Genomic DNA, 19,573 nt, shown 5'->3' with positions numbered 1-19,573 from the left:
TGCAACCTCCAAAGTTTCTAGAGGATTTCATTGGCCTTTAGGGTTTTAAACGCCCTGAAAAGTTCTCGCTTTAAAAGCCTTAAGGGTTTTTAAAGGCCTTTAAAGATCACCAATATTTTCCAACAATTTTCAAGGGCCTCAAACAGTCTACGAAAGGCCTTCACATTCTCTGTTTTCTTTCAAAGCTCAGGAGGGACCAAGAGCAGCTTTTAGGTGCACACAAAATCGGCCCATTCTCGCGTTCAATGATCTCTAAAGTTTTTTAATAACGTTTAGGGCCCTTAGGAGGCTTTCAGAACTTTTAATAGTATTTTAGTGTGTTTAACATCCGAATAGGTAATGAAGAACATTTAAGACCTTTTATGGACCTGAAGAGTTACGTAAGATTTCCAGTGAGGGTCTCATAAAGGCTTTAAAAACCATTGAGAATCTTTAAGGGCCCCTATAAACCACCAAAGGTTTTCATCGGTACATAAAGATCTCAAAAGAGATTTAAATTTGCTTTGATAGTCTCCCGAACCTTTAAGTGGCGCCATTAAGGAAACCTTTAAGAGCAATTATGGATCCCTCAGGATTCATAAAACCTTTAATTGGTCTTTATAGGGTTCTAAGAGCTTCTAAAGATCTCTCCAAAAGCTTCAAGTCCCGCAAAAGATCGCCAAGGGTCCCTAACATTCTTTCCTCTGTTTAAGAGTCTAGCCTTAGGAGCTTTAAGAGTCTTTGAGGGCTTTTATTAGTCTTTAAGAGGTTTTTTTGAGAGTCTTAGGAGCCTTTTAGGTGGTTTAATAATTTTTTTTGGATTAAGGGCGATTAGGAGTCTTGAGTTTCTATGTCGTATATGCCTTAAGAAACTTTTGAAGATCATGCAAATCGCAAAATATCATACGGAGTAAAACATATGAGGATTGTGACGAATATTCTAGAAATCTCGATAGTTATCGAGGCGCCATGAAAAATTAGTCATTGGTAATAAAAAACTGAGACGGATGTGACGCATTCTTCCTAGAAAATGTGACACATTCGAAAGCGTTCAGGGGCACTCGAAGAACATTCTAAGAAAGGTTGTTTTTGCTATATAAGCAAATCGAATTGTATTTCGAGTTAGTTCCAACATTGTTGCCGTCGTACTATGTTATAAGTTGTCAGTGATAAATAATAATTTCTGTTATAAATTATTCCGTTTCAAGACGTTTTTAGCTTATTGTTAATTAGTTAATTGTAAATAAATAAATCCGTAGTTAAATTTACGTTACCACGTTTGAACGGATCAAAGCAACGAAGTACGACACAACTACAAATTTCGGGGCCTATTTACAGAACGTACCTTGCGAAGATGCACAAGGCAAAGGATCCTTACGTTTCCTATTTATCTAAACAAGTTTCCTCGACATCGGAAAAATATAGGATTGGTTCAAAATTCAAGTTTTTTAAGAGCGCACCTAACGGATGTAATCTCGACTTCATCGAAGGTTGTTATCTGTAACCCATTCAACTAGTTACGGTTGATTATACCGTTGAATAATATTCAATGATTATACTTATCTAAATAGTAGGAATAAAATCTACAAATTCGGTAGTCCAAAAGAGCTTTCGGTGGCTGAAAAAACAATTTAAATATTCCTAGCGTTCCTACAGGTACGGTTGCAAAATGGACGAATTTGGTACGAAACTTAAGTGAAAACACACTACGCTACTTAATAACGAAGCGCCCAACTTAAAACGCTTCACAGATACCGGGTGTTCAGCAAACCTGGCCGACTCTACAAACATGGTCATAACTTCGGGTATGAGCTTCAAGGGCGGAAAATGACTGCTCCGTTACACTATAAGTAAGCGTTGGGCCAGTGTCCAGTGGGATTCACTTTTAATGACAGGAATGTTTGAAGGAGCAAAATTTCTAAGATATTCACGATACAAAAAATTTGAGTCAAAACTTAACAGTCTTGCCAGTTCTAAAAACCGCTCTGACATAGCATAAGGGACACTCTCTGCTATACCTTTACATGTGCAGTTCACCCTAGGCTTTCGTTGGGTCCGTTTCGGATTTTTATCTCGGCGAGTACATAAAGTAGAAATTGGGTGGGAGAGAAAGATTCTTCGAGGTATAAAGAAGATTTATACCGCCGCATATCGTACGTGATATTTTATTGCGAAAGTTTAAGTTAATTACCGAACTCCAAGGTAAGACTGTTCCGTCAACTTAACGAAATTATTGTGATGGGTAAATTTTAAATTCGAAACCGGGCGATACAATGGCCCGTATGAATAAAAGTAAGCAAATGCTTATACTTGCAAATTTCAAAGTCAATAGCAATACTCGCAAGTGCTCCTTCGCACTGGGCGACTTAGCAGCGCTGCTAAGCAGAAGGACAGGACGCAGTGCAGCGCTGCTAAAGAGATCAATATGAAGAGGCACTTACGAGTATTTACTTTGAATTTTGCAAGTATAAGCATTTGCTTACTTTTATTCATACGGGCCATTAGGTCCGATTGTATTGCACAAGACGTTCCACAAACTAATTTTCTGAATGTTGGCTAGCTGTCAACTCAAGAATATTTTCATTCGTCGACATTAACCCTGACATTAACATTCCTGAAGAAATCGACTCACGGAAGTTTTTTTCCTTGTACAATTTGTATATTTTTTATGAATGATAGGGAAATCTAAACAAAAGATTTTAAACAGTTTTTTTGTCGTTTGGTCCTTCCAGGCTTCCATACTTTTGTGAGAAGATTTTGTTTCACTGTACATTATTATCATCTTCAAATAAAATTTCAAGAAACAGTCTCGCACTCTGCAAGACCTCATGAATTAATTTATGGTAGCCGGATACAATGTTTAAGAGATGAACTATCACCAATCTCACTATATTTGGCGATGAAAAACACTTTGCATACAGGCGTGCTTTGAATAAAATTTGTAATGAGTAACGTTTATGCTTTTAGTTCACAATACTGTATTTATTAAAGCCAAAGTTTCAAATTAAAACAAAATAATAAATAAATAGCTACCGCATCGCATGACTAGTTTTATAACGCACAGGCCAGCTGTTCGTATTTGAGGCACATGCCTAAATTCTCATCGGGCGACTCCTGCCGCGCGGTCGATCCGAATTGGACGCCTACAGTAAACGGCGTCACTGTACTCTCGATTCGGCAGGTTTTCTCTCCATTCGGACAAAACGAGCTGCCGCAGAACCCCAAATTACAGAAACCGGGCGCTATGTCGCCCTCCTAAAGTTGTAACTATAAAAGCGATATTGACGTTAACGTACGCACCATTAACAGGTCCTCTGAATCGCACGGCATCGTAATGCGATCGTTGCATGAACCGTCCATTCGGGCAGTTCCGTCTCCGGAACCGACATCGGCATCGTCGTTCGTCGTAGTAGCGTTGTTCGAGTTGGTGCCGATTTTAAAAGAGTTTTCGTGACAAGGCTCGTAGGCGATTGCGCACATTCCCAGCTCCTGTCTCATGCAGATATTGTAATCTTGATCGGCCAGGTGTCGCCCGTTATCGGCGAAGTTCATGGTTTGGATTATACCGGTGGTACCCAAGTGGTACTGCAGACATCCCGAAGGCGCGCGTTCAGTAAAGGGAATTTGCGTCACCCGCACCTCCCACAGTCGTGACAGTACCTTGTTCCCCAACATCATCGTTATCGTTACCGTTTCGTTGATATTTTCCACGTCGTAGTACACTACAAAACAGTTCATCTCACAAAGATAACACCATCAGCGTAGTTTACCATGTTGGCCACTGTTTATGCCACAAATCCGGAGGTCTTTGGAAACCCCGCCAGAAAGAATGAAAACGTCGTCGTCACACACCCCGGTGCTTCGATTGGGCTGTCCCTATCCTATCGATTAGTCAAATCCTCGTGAACCAGAGATACTCACCAGATTGAAGTGAATGAAGTCGAGTCGGTATTGTGCAATTTCCGGATCGATCTTTTTGATGGTTGTGCTGCACGATGTCATTCCTGTCGATAGATCCGGAAAATGGGGGTTGACGAAGTACGTTAGGTTATTGAAGACCTCACTGTTGCAGGTTGTGGTAACTGCAACGTATTTGGCCGAATTAAGGGTTTGTGAACTTGCGCGACTTACAAATGCAACACACCCCAAATCCGAGGGCACATTTTCCATGCGAAGTTCCACCCTGAAACTTGCACTCGTAGGCGTTCGAGCAGACACCTAAAACGCCACGATTAAATCAATTTTTAACCCGTAGCGCGCTTACCTTTTCTTCGTCGATCAGTCGATAGACACTCCTCCTCGAAGGGCACGGGGAAGAAATTGAGAACTGAATTAGGGAATCAATGCCTAGCACTTTGTGAAGGAATACTTACACACCTCTGGGTAGATGCTCGAAGGGAACTATCGGGATAATGACATTGTCGAAAAACGACTCGTATTCGGTACCATTCTTGTCATCCCAAATATCGAAACTGCTCAACATGGGGGCACAATTTACGAGCGGGATCAGCACAATCGCCACGTTAATAAACAATAGACATCTACGCTTATACCTGCGCATTATACTAAAAAATATTAGACGCGATTACATATTTAGGAGATGTTGCTTTAATGACACGCGAAACGGTACTTGGAAGATCTGGTCATCTTCTTCGCGCCGAGATCGAATGTAGGCCAGTCGAAGCTAGGTCAGTTATTTGAGTTAATTATTCTTCGTGGTAAAAAAGGATTAAACGTTTACGTTGAGATGATTTTGTCACTACACTGATACACAAAATATGTACTGTTACTTTATTAAAAATTTTTGACGCAACTGATGCGTGACCGGTCATGCGAGTGTCTACTTTGGGTAATTTTTACGGCTACATTGTGAAGGTAGATCTTTTTATTTTACCAATTACCGCCTGCATTCCGCACTCGGTTAGTTCTAGTAATCGATAACTGCTTAGATCAAATTGAGGTCTAAAACGATGCAGCCTACACATTAACCGGTTAGATCTGTGTGAAACTGCTTTTCTTATGGAAACATGATATTATTCAAAATCGATATGCACAGAATGTGTGTTGTGCTCCATAATGAAAAACGGCTGGAAACCATAACCGAAAAGTTGATCCACATGGAGCAAGTCGATATTTACGATAGTTCCGAGAAGGTGATTTTAATATCGTGTACAGAGGAACCTCTCCTAATTCCAGAAGGCACAAGTCCCAGTTCAATCTACATCATTAGAAAGCTCCTAAAAGGTAATTTGGACTGCCAGCCTAAGAAGCGCAAAGGCCCACAAAAGTGGTTACCTAATTTCTATGTAGTGAAGCAATTAAGTAAATGACAAAACAAAATACTCTTGTGCTTTAAGTTAAGTAAACTAGTAATTGTAATTGGAGCTCTTAAGCATTTTAGATGTTTTCGATTTTTCTTAAAAATATCGCTTTTTTACTTTACTTTAATTTTTTTTATATATATATTTTATATTTTTATTTTGATTGATTTATTTATTAATCTTAATTTTTTATTTTTAGACGTTATTTTTAAGTGGCCCAAGGCTGCCTTACCAACCCAACCCACTATACTTTTACAAATATCCATGCTCAAACCTGGATTCGAACCAGGGACCGTTAGTACATGGTTAGTACCACGATCGCGCTTCCACGCCACGACGCTACTCAGGCTGGCTGATGGTTAGGTTGAGTTTAAGGGTTTTTTTCCAAACAATTGGCATAATAATTTAGTAAAGGTTGCGCAGTTTTTTTTAGTGGCGTATTATGGCAGATACATAGTGATTCCATTAGACGACTGTTTTTTTTTCAAATGTTTCAAGTCAATAGATTTGTTATACAATTGGCGATCCATATTTTACAGGCCAATAGTGTCTGGGTGCGTCCTGATCGGTTAATCACCTGGGAAAGTTACCAGAGCTCGTCTGACGGACGATAATACAATATTAATGTCCAAAACTGCTAAATCAAGTTTACTAATAATGAGATCATACGAGCTTCGTGAGAATTGCTAGGTTGCAGTTTTAAAAACTGTTCTTGGTTTTTAATTTTTGGTGGTCATAACGCCCGCGTAATTCGTTTGGCTAAACGAACTAGATTGGCTAATGGTTAAAGATTGCATTTTTAACTTATTAGCGCCATTTCGGGGCATGATGCAAAATTAAAAACGGAGTAGGGGCGTGTTAAGTTAGGTTCAGAAGAGATCCCGAAGAAAGCATTCCGAGGTAAAACGCAGAGCGCTACAAAAGCAAAAAAGTCATACTATACGGCAATTAGGCGAAAACCACGATCAATAGCGCGTAAAAGGGCTAGAAGGTTTATATTTTAAGTGAGTAGATAAGTTCCCTAAATCCGAAGGACCTAGGGGATTACGTTTCGAAAGGTTCATAATCGAGTACCGGTATCCTACCGTGAGAAATCTTCGTGACTGCTAAAGGGATCAGAAACTTCTAAACCAAATCACAAAACTAAAATTAATACGCTCGTCCGAATGAAAATAAATAAAAATTAAACGGTGCAGATCAAAAGGATTAACCACCACTCAAAGAAGGAATTAAATATTGAGAAAATTCGTTCAAGAGACGAGACTGGCCTTCGTAAAAAATACCAACGCGCCCGTTAGTCTTGGTTGAGAAATATGGAATCGTACATCTTGTGTCAACGAATCAAGAAAGAATCCTCTAGCTCCCATACAGTTCGCATCAAATATATACTATCAATAATATAATATTCTATTAATACATCTATCATTTTCACCGAGTTTCCCCTCAAGTTTCCGTCAACTCGCCCTTAAATTCTCCTCAAGTTGCTCTGGCAACCTTCTCGTTACGAGTTACGAGGATCATCAAATTTCACTCTTAGCCTGTTCTCGAGTTCTCCACCACTTCCTTATGTTCCACTCAATCCTCTCTGTTTCTCGAGTTGTTCTCAAGTCATTCACATGTTGCTTTCAAGGTTCCCTCACATTATCATCATAGTCTTCTCAAGCTTTTATAAGTTCGTCTTCATTTTCTCTCAGGTTCTTCTCCATTTACTCTCCAGTTTTCCTGAAATTCTCACTCTCTAACTTTTTACCAAATTCCGCTCCATTTACCCGAAAATTCGTTGTTCCACTCGCATTCATTTCAGAGCTGGGTACTGCTAGCGAGCGTTTCGGTTGAAAAAGCGCTACAAGCGAAAAAAGCGCTTGCGAGCACTTTTCGGAGCGGCCACATGGTACTCGATACTCGAGCGTTTACTTAAAGTGCTCGGCGCTCGAGTGTTTTTGTCGCTCGCTAGTTCTTTTTTCGCTTGCGAGCTCTTTTTCCGCTCGCGAGCCCTTTTTTCGTTCCTGAGAGGTTTTTTTCGCTCGTGATCGCTTTTAACCGCTGAAGGATTAGGCGCCGCGCCGCGATAAACCGCTCGAGCACTTTTAGGAGTGCTCGGAACTCGCAAGCGGTTTCGCTTTGCAAAACAGCTCGATGCTCGTCTCTCGTGCGTACATTACTATAATACGACAAGGCCCTTCTCTCATTCTATGGGCCCCTCGAATACTCCAATTACAATTTGCATTTCCTAAGGTAATCCGCCAGTGAGTATCTACAATATCATGTTTGGGAGCACATTGCCGAAAACAAGATTGTTCGTATGGAAACAGTGCTTTATTGTCCGGCCTAGAATTGCAGTTACATTTTTTTTTAATTCGACGAAGGCTCGCCACACTGCAGAACCAGGATATGTTAAGTACTGTGCCGTAAATTTAATTAGTGATTTATCCATGTACAATTGACTCCATAGATTGATTTATAACATTGAATTATTTTTTATCAGTCATTTGTACTCAAATTTATAACATGTAAATTTATAATACGAGAGCGAATGTCACTAGTTATCACTTCGGCGTAGATATACTCGTATAGCAAACGGAACATCTGCGAAATCAGCATATCACATTTTATAGGAAGAATGCCTCGGATCCGCATTCGTTCCTTATCGCCGGTAATTAGCTATTATCGACTTAATGGCGCCTCGATGGCGGCTGGTGATTTGATTCTTAAAACTGTTGCGTCTCGTACCACGGGTTCCTCGTGGTGGTTTCAATATCCGATTTATTAAGTTGTCTATTCGCTTCACGATTGTAAGTATACGGTCCGTCCCAAGCTCTTTGTAATTTCGTGGATAGCCTCTGGAGACGATATAACCAAACCAGATCTCCTTGGGCTTGGGCCTTCAGACCCCAATGCACTTTCATTCTATCGCTAGTCAACTGCATATTATGGAGAAATCTATCATGGATTGCGTCCAATTCCTGACGCAGGTTTTCTACGTACTCGTGCCCCACAATTTCTTCTTGGGCGGGTCTGGTGCCAAACTTCAAATCACACGGCAACCAGAGTTCCCGGCCATCACACGGAAACTCGGCTCTGTCCTGTAGTTTGCTGCATCGTAAAACGGTTCCCCGTCAGGAATAAATGCACACTGGTGATTGGACACCATTTTTGACAAGTACTTCCCCATTGCGCTATTCATGTATTCTCTCTTTTACCATTCCCAATAGTTGACACATACTTTGGAATAATGCCGACTCAAACTTTCGACCCCGACCCTGGTCAGAGTGTTCCAGTACTACAAAAGTGCTAAAAATTCCTTTTTCAAGAACATCTGTCAGAGTTGCCGCTTTTTAATTTGGTGGAGCATATCCATGTCCATTTGCTGAAATAGTCCATGGCCACCAAGATATATTTGTTTTTGTGTACGTTGTCAATAGCTTTCAAATGCTACATGCAGTATATTGCCTCATTGATACCTACTTTATTCTTTTCGTTGCTTGTGGCACAAACTGCCATTCATGTATCACTCCTTCCCATCTTGTTTGCAATTTACTCAGTAGAATCGTTTCCGCGCCTAAACCAGGGTTTTCGTCACCCCGGTTACTAATCTTGTATAGACTTACATGTCGCCTGCTGGCACCCCGATGTCTGAGATACTCACCACAATATTATGGTCCAAAAGCAAGCACAATACGAAACGTGGAGCTCGATTAATCAACACAAAGATTTATCAGGAAAGGTAGTTCCACTTGACAAAGACAAAGACAAAATTCTCTTCTTTAACTGCAGATAAAGTAAAAAAAGCCACATTGAAAATTATTCTCAAGCTCAGAAACAGTGTAAGTAGGCTCGGACACATACTCATACATACATAGTAAGTCAGGAAAATGACACATTACTGGCGAAGAAATACTAATTTCCAAGTCAATCAACCATCCAATCCAAATCCAAATGAAAATTGACTATTGCATTTGTAAGACAGGAAAAAGATGATTCGTTGGCGAATAGCGAGTTGTCGCATTGGTAGGTTATCACGTACCAATCTTACTCTATGGTTACAGTGGCGTATCTAAAGTATGGCAGAGCAGGCATTTGGCCTGGGTGTCAACGCCGAGGGGGCGTCAAGGTCAAGAGGGTACAAAAGACGAGAGAGCGTCGGTTGACAATCAAAAATTCCAAAAAACTCAAAACTGAACTCAAAATTTCGGTTGGTGGTTCGAAAGAATCGTATTCCTCGATAACTAACCTGATGCAAAATTTATGCGAATTTTATTCATTTATTTACATATTGTTTAAAACGATCAATAATAATCTGGATGATAGTTTTTTAATGGGGCCGAAATTACACCACTTGCCATGGTTATACTTATTCTAAAAGTTGCACAAACCTTAGTTTTTAAATAATTGGGATAAATCATTAATAATAAGGGATAAACTGTCTAATAAAAGCATTCTATATAGGTCCAACGAGAGGTACGAGTATTATTACGAAATAGTACCCTTAACTACTTTAATTGCCTTTACAACCCAGTCGAAATATTCAGTGATAGAAACTATATACATACAGCACGGTGGGTATCGTGGTAGTTCAGTTGCCTATAATACACGCTTCCTCTTAATGAAAAGTCCCAAATCTCCTTTTTAAAAAAAATCCATAATGGAAGAATGTAATTTCCTTAATATTCCAATTAGTAATCGCGTAATCTTTGACAAAGGGTCCACTTCACTGGCTTAAAAACCTTTAAAACTACAAACTATATCTATTTTACCTTATAAACAATTATCAATATCATTGATTATATACTCCTGTATATAATCAATGATATTGATAATTGTTTATAAGGTAAAATTATATACCCCTGTATATAATCAATGTCAATATGCATTTCAAATTAATTGGAATATTGTCTGTATGTTGTAAAACATCTGCAATCCTTATTTTTTTGTGGAATTCACAAAATAGTATATTGAAAGACAAGTGTTACAATGCGACCTATTGTAATACGACTATCTTGTGGCACGAGTGGCGACGCGAAGCGTAGCCACGAGTGTCCGCAAGATAGGAGTATTACAATAAAGGATTGTAACACGCGTTTTTCATACTATTTTTTCTATTTCGGTGCTTTAATTAATTTAAAAACCATTATCAGAAACTATAGCGAACATTAGAACTAATATGTTTTATGTTGGGAACACTTTTTATGCCGTTAAGTTTTAGGTTGGCAGCGTAGTAAGACTGACATTTTGAAGTTTAAACATGGAAGTACCCAACGAAGTACCTACTTGTACTAACTAGTAACTGCCAACTTAAGAGATGAGTTACCAAAAAAAAACGACTATAATCACTGTCTTTGTACAACTGTTTTCGGCCGAAAACAGTTGTACAAAATCATCATTGTGACACCAAAATAGAAAAAAAATATTTCGCTCTTATAAGGGTAGGTAATTCTAAAAAGGGTATCGTTTTGAACGCTTGGTCGATTCCACATTCATTAACCTCTATCTATGAGCGAACGCAGAAGGGTGGAGATACAGGAATTCTACATCCGTCTCAGTATTGATTGCTGGAGGAAGAGAGTTGTGCATAGCGGCGCATAGATGGAGCTATATACACAGCGAAAAAAGGACGCGAATTGTTAAAAAAATTTATTCATATTACAATTAAAATATATAATACAATGCAATATGACACTATCTACAATATAGGCACATATTATCGCAAATATACAGGGTCATACACAACAAAGTATGCGTATCTCTAAATATCGCACACATTTATATCAAGGAATGACAATTCGAGTACGGTAAGACTATTAAAATTTCATAGGTAAAACAGAGTTAAAAACAAATTTTATGTTCAATATTCTAAAAGTAATTGCGAGGACAGGTAAGAAAATATACGTTTCATATTTTGTAAAATGAAAAATAGCACATTTATAGGTGGAGACACCTCCTAGAATGGTTTGCAGATATACTTTACACAAGGTGGTTGCTTTAATCAGTGTTGTATCACAGCAGAATCAACTAATTTAACAAGAATTGATACTGACCCAAAGTATTTACAGTGATCATTTTGTGTTTTTTTTTCATGTCAGTCGTTAATACAAAGGCTGTAGTCAATCGGTGGGATATTTTAAAGAGCAGCCTTTTTTGTAACCTCGCATCCAACGGAAAATTGCCACGTGACTAGATTTTCGTTTTCCTTTCTGAGAATCTTGTTGGGAGAGGTCACCGCCGAAAATATTTCCTAATTACCTATGGATATATCTATAGATGTGCCAGTATTTCCATTTCGGTTGGTATTTCGGTTATTTGTACACTGCTGCCAGTATTTGCCTGGGAGCATCCACTAACAGTTACGATTATCGGATTTTGATCACTCGTTTGCACTATTGTTACTAAATTCCCTTCTTTACTATTGTCCAATTCACTACCGCTCTTTAATAGCATTTTTACGGGATTGATTTCACTTTCGGGCGCCATCTTGAACGAGTCGACCGTAATGTTGTCCAACGCGATGTCTTCGTCGTTGTTGGTCAGAATGGTGCCGCCGTTGAGGACCGATCCTCCTTGGTTTGACTCCGATAGGCTTAACGAGTGTTCTCGGCTGTGAATGATGACGTTGGTTTGAAAGTCGATGGCGGCGGGCCGAGTCGAACCAGTTTGCGATCGGTAGGATGGTGGAAAGCTGTATTCTGACTGAGATGGGTCTCGTCTACTAGATAACGGCGCCCTGCAAGTGGAGGGGTTCAGTTATGATAGTGGTGAGCACTCAAATATACCTGAGCAAGCTGCCGGCGTAGCTCCTGTAGGTTGGTGGTGGAGATGGCCCGTTCTGTACACCCGCTTGAATTTGCGGCGTATGCCCTCGGTCCAAGAGTAGTAGCCTCAAACGGTATTCCTGCATTGAAGCTTGGTAACTGGGTGGCGGAGGCCGGTACTGAAATTCGGGGTAGATCATGGCGGCGTACGGATGATGCGGTCGTCCATAGGAGGGCGGCAGGCGAGGTACAAAGCGTCTTGGACAAACATCAACAGATTCCGTCGATCCCAAGCCCAACATGGCCCTGCACGTTGATGAATCATGAGACGTCAATCTCCACGCTACCCCACTCACTGTGACAAGCACGATGCCAACCCCTATAAAAATAATACTTCGTTAAGTCTCTTTATTTCGAAATGGTTTTTCTACAGGCACAAATTTGCTTAATATGCGCCAATAGGCGTGCATTCTTGGAATATACCTACTCTTGCAGTTACAGAAAACAACAGGTGTCGACCTATTAATATTGTAAAGTATTAAAAGTAACGGTATGTAGTTTATTTGTGAGTATGTACGGTGCAGGTTGGCTAGACCCCAGCTCGAAGTCAAACACATAAATTAAAAGCGGACACTTCCGCGTCACAAATAAAACTGCACCCATGTAGCTAACTATATTTTTCGCTTTACAAAACAAGCCCAGGATAAAAGTAGGTCTTGCACCATTGGTAAGATTCATGCGTCGCATTACCTTTTGTTGGTCCGCTCGGACAACTAGGTCAAAACATCACTATAGTAATTTTAATTTGATGTCTGTGACAGTGTAGCGAAAAGAGCAGATGTAATACCGTTTTATGGTCAGTTCACATGTTGTAATATCACGAAATAAACCAACATGGCCCCAGTCTTTTTACCGAACTAAATTGAACTTTGCCAATCGGTAGGTGTCTTCATAGCTCTGACAATAGAATTTAATCAGGGTCAATTCTAACAAAAACTTTCACTTATAAAGCTTGGAGGAAAACAATTGGAAAGTTAGATTGTCAGAATTCTTCGTTGCTTGGAGCTATTCGGAATTTAGGATTCCAAGTTAGGCCCTCCGAAAACAGCGTACTGAAAAATATTTCGACAGCGAGAACACTATGCACTAGTAGAATTTAGTGACACGTTTTAGTTCCGACTTTTGCATTTAGGCATTTAAAAGCGGTACGAATCTAAAGTACCTTAGAATGCTGCTATTAGAAAGGATTCATAGAAATTTCAAGATTCTGGGGCTGTAAATTTCTTAAACTCCTATAATTGTTAAAATTGGGATCCTCAAGAATCTGACGATCCTTGGGAATATCTGGATTTATAGTTATAAACCTAGGATTTCGACGTTTAATACTCACATTCCTGGGATTCTTACGACTTTTAAGATTATAACAATTCCGAATTCGTTGGAATCGCTAGATTCTTGGGATTTTTACAGCACTTGGATACGTTGGAAGATTTGGATTATAAGATTGGGTTTTTTGTATGATTCTTTGAATCGACCAGAATCATTAAGTATATCTGGCATACTTTTGGGCCCTTGAAGTTCTTTGTGATACCTTAGAAATTTAGAGAGTCTTGCAATTCGTTGGCAATAGCCGGATTCTTGTTAAATATCATTGGATTTTATTGGATTCTCTTCAGGCTCCGGGGATTATATGAACTCTTTTAATTCTGAAAAGTTTTTATGATTTCAAGGATTCATTGAATTGTCTTAAATACTTGTTTCTTAAATTCCTCGAGCGCCACGCCACGTATTCCTCGGATTCCATTAAATTCTCGGAGATCTAGGAATTTTTACGAACATAATTTTTACAATACTATGGATTTCTTGGGATTCCTTCCTTGGACTATTCGAGTTTCTGGAGCTTTTTGGGTTTTAGAACTGTTGAGTTCTGCGGATTTTTGTATGAACTGAATTGGATTCAGAAGGCCTCGTCGTTTTTTGTCGCATTCCTGGGATTATTTGGCTCCATCGTATTCTTGAAATTTAGGGACTCATATTTCCAGCATTCACAACGAACTTCCCAGGCGTGGTGAGATGTTTAGGATTGTCGGTCTATGGGATCATAGGCTTTAAGAGTACTTGTTCTTATGACTCATTAGCGTATTTTCCTCAAAGTGAATTTGTCGTCCGTCCGTCCGTTCGTCACACGTACTCCTTCTACACCACTGAACCGATTTGGGCAATATAGGGCTCATTTGAAATGTCTTGGTCCAGGGATACCGTGCATATTTTTGGTTTTGCGAATGCGAAATGTCAAAAATTTGGATTAACGAATGTGCAATGCTAACTTTTTTATTTATGAAGATATTTAAATGAAAATCCTAAATTTTTCAAAGAATCCCAAGTAATGCAAAACATCGTAAGATCAGAAACTTCCATAGTACCCCAGGAATAATCCAATATATCAATCCAAAGACGCATCCATCGATTTCCAAGAACATCAAGAATCCCAAGAGTCCGAGCAAAAAATCCAACGAATTGCATGTATTGTGTGCAGTCTTTAAATTATTTGCATTCCTGGGATTCATCGGATTACTTTGAATACTTGGATTTCATGGAATTTGAACTCATGATTAATAGATTTCTCTGGTCATATAGTTATCACCGGAGTCAAATTTTATCGACTCTTTCTCTTTGTATTTACGGGATTCCTTAGATTCATTGCTAAGGTGTCGTATCAATTTTCCTAGAATTCGTAACATCCTAAGATCATTACATTCGTAGACTTAGTAGGATGTTTAGCATTCTTGCACTGTTGTAGCATGATACTCAAAAATTTTAAGGTTGTTTGAATCCTTAGGGTAAGTAGGTTCATTGTACAGGTACGTTCTTAGGATTTTTATTATGATTATCCTCACGCTTTATATTCTTTGAATTTTTCAAATTCATTATATCCCTGGGATTCCTTGCAGTCACTGGATTCTTATGAGTCTATAGTTGTTTGTGTGTTTCTTTAGAAAATTTGTATCCCATGGATCTACTGTATGGGAATAGATTCTTTGCATTTTTTAGATGCTTTGGATTTTGTGGATATTTACTTGGAGGTCACCAATTGCTTGGATTTCTGGAATTCTTTAGATTATTAGGGACCGTTCAATTTTTACAGGTCGTTTCGATTTTTACCATTACTTTGACCCTATGGAATCCTTGGAAAAATCATTTTTACAATACTTTGGATTTCTTGGATTCAAGCTTCGGGAGCCTTTTGGGTTTTAGAATTTTGTTAAGTTCTGCAGATTTTTGAAATATCTGAATTGGATTCAAAGAGTCACAACTACCTTACGATTCCCACGCTTGTGAGATGTTTAGGATTATCGGTCTTTGGGAACCATCGACTTTAGGAGTACGTATTCTTTTTTTTCTTTTTTTCATTACGATTAAAATACTTTGGATTCCCCTCAATACCGTAAAAGGTTTTGCTCTTTGTATCTATTCTTTGTATGCTTTGAATTCCTTACCTTAAGTTATTCAAATTCGTATGCTTCCTTTGGTTCCTTGCACTCTTTGGATTATTGGGATACTTAAAATCTTTGAATTTATTCTTTATACTACGGACTCTTCTTCGAATTTTTTCAATTTTAGCGACCTTCCTGATTCCTTAGTTTCTGTATATTCATTGGATTCCTTGTATACTTTGTGTTTCGTGGCTCCTTAGATTCTTTTGATTCCTTAGTTTCTTTGTAAAGTTAGGGTTTACGTGAAATCTGGGATTTCTTTGATTTTTTGATTCCGTGGAAATCATGAATTCATGCTATTCTTTAGATTCGTTAAAATCTTCGAATTCTTTGGCTAGTTTGGGTTCCGTGATATCCCTGTATTGCCGGATTCTTTGTATTCGAAGGATTCTACAGATTCTTTGGGTCCTTTGCATACGTTGTATTCAACGGATACCAAGTATTCCAAAGGCCCATATTTTCTGACGTGTCAAAGCCTATTTTTGGTATACGGACAAATAAGGATTGAAAGGTTCCAGTGAATCTTAGGAAGTTGTTTAGATGTTCAAAGATTTGGAATTCTTGGATTTTTGGAAATTTCTTTCTGTTGCCACTTTTGGCATTGTTCTGGTAACATAGGTAACAAGACTCTTAGAGTGTTATTATTGGGACATTGAAAACTTACATATCTCCAGGTGTCAGGATTCTGAGTATTCCCAAAATTCACAACAGCCCATAAATTCCTAGATTTAGTGGGATTCTTTAGAGTTCTTTTGCTACGTATCATCATTTTTACGTTAGAAGATGTAGATCAAGGTTCCCAGCGAGGGCGGTACCGCCCACCAGTGGACGCTGGAGTAATCCAGGGGGGCGATAGGGGTGCTCGGGGATAAGTCGAGGTCGTTGAGTATGTACATACAGGGGGATGGTCAGGTCACGGCATAACTATGAACGCACTTTACTTGAATTAAATCATTTCGAATAAGCATAGCATGTGCACGTCTATACAGGGTGGGTAAAAAGTAATGGAATAAGTTCTCCTACTAAAACGGTTCGAGGTATTGAGGCAGAGAATCTCAATATATTAAAAGCTGCGTGCGTCAGTGTACCGAAAATACTACGGGGGGGGGGGGGGGGGGGGGGTAGCTATTTATTGCGCTTCAGAAAAGATGGGAATCTATGATCTAGATCATTCGTGCAGATTGGGTTCTTTGTAGGCTTTGTATTACCCGAATTCGTGGGATTTGTGTAGATTTTTTGAATTGCCGAGATTCCCTACATTTCGTTGTTGATGTTCTTGGATATGGGGGGGGGAGTCTTCAAATTCGTTGATATTCGACGGATTTGTCTTTGGATTTATTTCCTGGGGTTATATGAAATTTTTTGACCTTAAGGTGTTTTATATTTATTGGGATTTTTTTGAAGAAATTAACAAAACTTCATTAAATTAGTTGTATTGGCTTAATTTAGCTTTTGATCTTTGATCTTTCTAAGATTTTTATAATAATTTGTATTCCTTGGAAGCTTATGAATTGATAGATTAAATTCTTTGTCTGTTTGGGTTCTTTGAATTCTTAGGATTCTTTAGATTCTTTAAATTTCTCAAATTCAATATATCCCTGGAATTCCTTGCAGTGACTGGATTCCTATGATACTTTTTTCTTTTTTCTAAGTTCTATATCGTAAGACAAGTTGCTGACAGTATGCGGAATGCTGAGAATGCTCAATGTAGTCATCCCCCCTTCCAACAATGGAACAACTCAAGAAAATAGCGAACTCATTAATACACATGTCCATGTAGAGCTCGAACTAATATTTTGGGGCATTTCACGCACACAATACAGCTTAACATTCACCGTCATATTAAAAAAAACCGTTGCAACGTTTGTCGCCGCTCTGACGGCCGTAATAAAGATATCGTTTGCCCTTTTTTATGAAAGGTGGTCTACATCACTCTTTAGGAAACCATGTCTATCCACATCTATGACAACGGTTTCCGTGACGTCACCCACCGCTTTATTACGGTCGCTATATTACGGTGCCGTCATTCTAGGAAACCGTAGCCTAAAGAGACTAAAATATTCAATGATCCTAACACGCTAACAACGATAATATAAATAAGCGTAAGAATTTTACGACAATGGTTACAACAGACCGGGAATCCTAAATATCCTGGGAATCCTAACAATATTGCAAATCCTGGGAATGCTAAGAATCCTAAGTAAGTAAGATACATACTCATGGTCATTATGACCGCCTGGGGGGTTGTTGCTGCCTTATTAATTTTATAATAAAGAAACACACAGTTCTAGAAATAGTTATTCGTAGAATCCTAATACTTCAATTGATTCAAACAATCAGATGCATCACATAATCCAGGGGAGCCTTCGGACACCGCAAAGATACAAGAAACAGTGCATTATAATTTATAGGATCCAAGAAACTCCAAATACCGGAAGAATTCAAATATCAAATAATAAAGCATATCGAGCCTATCCAAATTTTTCAATGAATCCAAGAAAGCACAAAGAAGAATCATACAAAAATCTTCGCAATCCAAAAACTTCTAAAAACCAATAAAAAAGGTTGCAAGCTTTAGATCCTCGAGATTCCTTGGATTTCTTTTGATTCTTCAGATACTTTGAGATACATTGGTTTTATTTGATTCTGTAGATCCTTTGGATTCTGATTCCTTTAATGAGATTCTTCGAATTCTTTAGGTACCTAGGTTTCTTTAGACACTTTAGTTTGGATCCTACGGACTCTAATGGTTGATGGAGTTGTCAAAGTGTTCTCATTCTGCAGCCATTGGATTTTTTAAGATGCAATGATAAGCTTGTGATTGGCTTGTGATAACGTAGGATACTTTTGATGTCTTTGGATCCGTATTCGCATCTTTCACTGTGAGGAGTGAGGACGTATTTATAAAACTGAATGTTATAAAAGTGCACGACAAATTCACTTGGTTTCCAATTGTCAGATTTCTTTCCAACATATTTGGCTCCAAATCTAATATCGCTGGCAAAGGTAGTATGAACCTCGTTCATCTGCATTGCGATTAATATACTGAGAAGCGCGCCTCTCATGCGAAATCACAGCTGGCGCAAATTTATTTTTTCAATCAATCGGTGAATGGGGGATATTAATCGCGTTCAATGAATAAACGCCGCGACACAGTGTAACGAGCACACAACAAATGTGTTTCGACCGTTGTAATTCCATTAAGAAAATTAATAGCACAATAAAATGCCGGCTGCGACAAATTATTTTAAAACAATCCCCGTTCATAATGATTCATTAAAATTGAATATATAAAGTTAAAGGGGTGCCGAATACAATTGGGCGAGGGGATGAATATAACACAGGTATCGGAAATAATTTCCCCAATGAATGATAATTTATCTAAATTCGCGAGCCTGTCTCCATGACTACGGAAGCAATCTGCCCGCTTAATAATGCGATAATTAAGTCTACCCCTTCGGGATGTAACACACACCATTTCCGTTCACCGCCGCCGCCGCCGTCGACGTATTAAATTTTCGAATTTTGTTTACCTATCATTAGTAGCGAGACAGTAAGATGATCTCGTCCCGCCGGCCTCATCGCCCCCAACGCCGTACCGACGAGAACGCAGCAAACCGCCACGACCGCAATTAAAGCAATAAACCATCTTAACGATCCAGGTTTCCATGCCAGTAATCCGCAACAACTCTTCGGCGGTTCCTCCGAGTACCTCGATCTGCAAAAGAAAATAATGCGTTAATTGCGTTTGCGAAAAACGATCGAGCTGCTTTGATGAGAGCCTTTTACGACATCGAATTTTAGTAATGAAGGTATTGGGTGTCGTCGTCGAACCGGCTTTCATTTTCACCACAATTTCCTTAATGGCTACAATTTTCTTTAGCGTGCCGCATACTAATTTCCTATTGCAAGATTTTAACGACGCTTTCAATGTACTGCACGTAATAAATGGACGAAGTATCCGTCCGGTCAAGGTTTCCTACACGTAACGACCTTGTCAATGTGTGTAAACAAGTTTCTTTTTTTTAGTTCA

The 19,573-nt window shown here is 39.0% G+C and overlaps 2 protein-coding genes across 2 annotated transcripts; both read right to left on the bottom strand.

Moving 5' to 3' along the window:
• Positions 1-3,012: 3,012 nt before the first annotated feature.
• LOC116179143 lies at positions 3,013-5,300 on the bottom strand. Its single transcript, XM_031498859.1, has 7 exons — positions 4,357-5,300; positions 4,244-4,306; positions 4,111-4,197; positions 3,901-4,061; positions 3,750-3,855; positions 3,280-3,701; positions 3,013-3,234 (listed from the first exon to the last, which is right to left on the bottom strand). Exons 1-7 carry the CDS (start codon positions 4,538-4,540, stop codon positions 3,031-3,033), a joined length of 1,227 nt encoding a protein of 408 aa, XP_031354719.1. The 5' UTR covers positions 4,541-5,300; the 3' UTR covers positions 3,013-3,030.
• A 5,661-nt stretch (positions 5,301-10,961) lies between these two features.
• Positions 10,962-19,266, bottom strand: LOC116179043. The gene is made up of 3 exons (XM_031498746.1): positions 19,074-19,266; positions 12,068-12,425; positions 10,962-12,018 (listed from the first exon to the last, which is right to left on the bottom strand). The coding sequence occupies exons 1-3, from the start codon at positions 19,120-19,122 to the stop codon at positions 11,553-11,555; spliced, it is 873 nt and encodes a 290-aa protein (XP_031354606.1). The 5' UTR covers positions 19,123-19,266; the 3' UTR covers positions 10,962-11,552.
• Between the last annotated feature and the right edge of the window lie 307 nt (positions 19,267-19,573).

This window comes from Photinus pyralis, unplaced genomic scaffold (genome assembly GCF_008802855.1).
Source record: "Photinus pyralis isolate 1611_PpyrPB1 unplaced genomic scaffold, Ppyr1.3 Ppyr1.4_LG8, whole genome shotgun sequence".
In the NCBI taxonomy this organism is placed as follows: domain Eukaryota; kingdom Metazoa; phylum Arthropoda; class Insecta; order Coleoptera; family Lampyridae; genus Photinus; species Photinus pyralis.
Note: the sequence above shows the minus strand (reverse complement) of the source record. Positions and strands in the feature narration are given on the sequence as shown.

What these genes read in the sequence shown, in the direction of transcription:
- LOC116179143 (XM_031498859.1), bottom strand. Translation starts at nt 4,540, where the DNA reads ATGCGCAGGTATAAGCGTAGATGTCTATTGTTTATTAACGTGGCGATT. An exon ending in CTTCGAGCATCTACCCAGAG is followed by an intron (nt 4,307 to 4,356) that starts GTGTGTAAGTAT and finishes TCCCTAATTCAG; the next exon opens with TTCTCAATTTCTTCCCCGTG. An exon ending in ATTCAGAGGACCTGTTAATG is followed by an intron (nt 3,235 to 3,279) that starts GTGCGTACGTTA and finishes TTACAACTTTAG; the next exon opens with GAGGGCGACATAGCGCCCGG.
- LOC116179043 (XM_031498746.1), bottom strand. Translation starts at nt 19,122, where the DNA reads ATGAGGCCGGCGGGACGAGATCATCTTACTGTCTCGCTACTAATGATA. An exon ending in TGTCTCGCTACTAATGATAG is followed by an intron (nt 12,426 to 19,073) that starts GTAAACAAAATT and finishes TTATTTTTATAG; the next exon opens with GGGTTGGCATCGTGCTTGTC. An exon ending in TACGCCGGCAGCTTGCTCAG is followed by an intron (nt 12,019 to 12,067) that starts GTATATTTGAGT and finishes CTCCACTTGCAG; the next exon opens with GGCGCCGTTATCTAGTAGAC.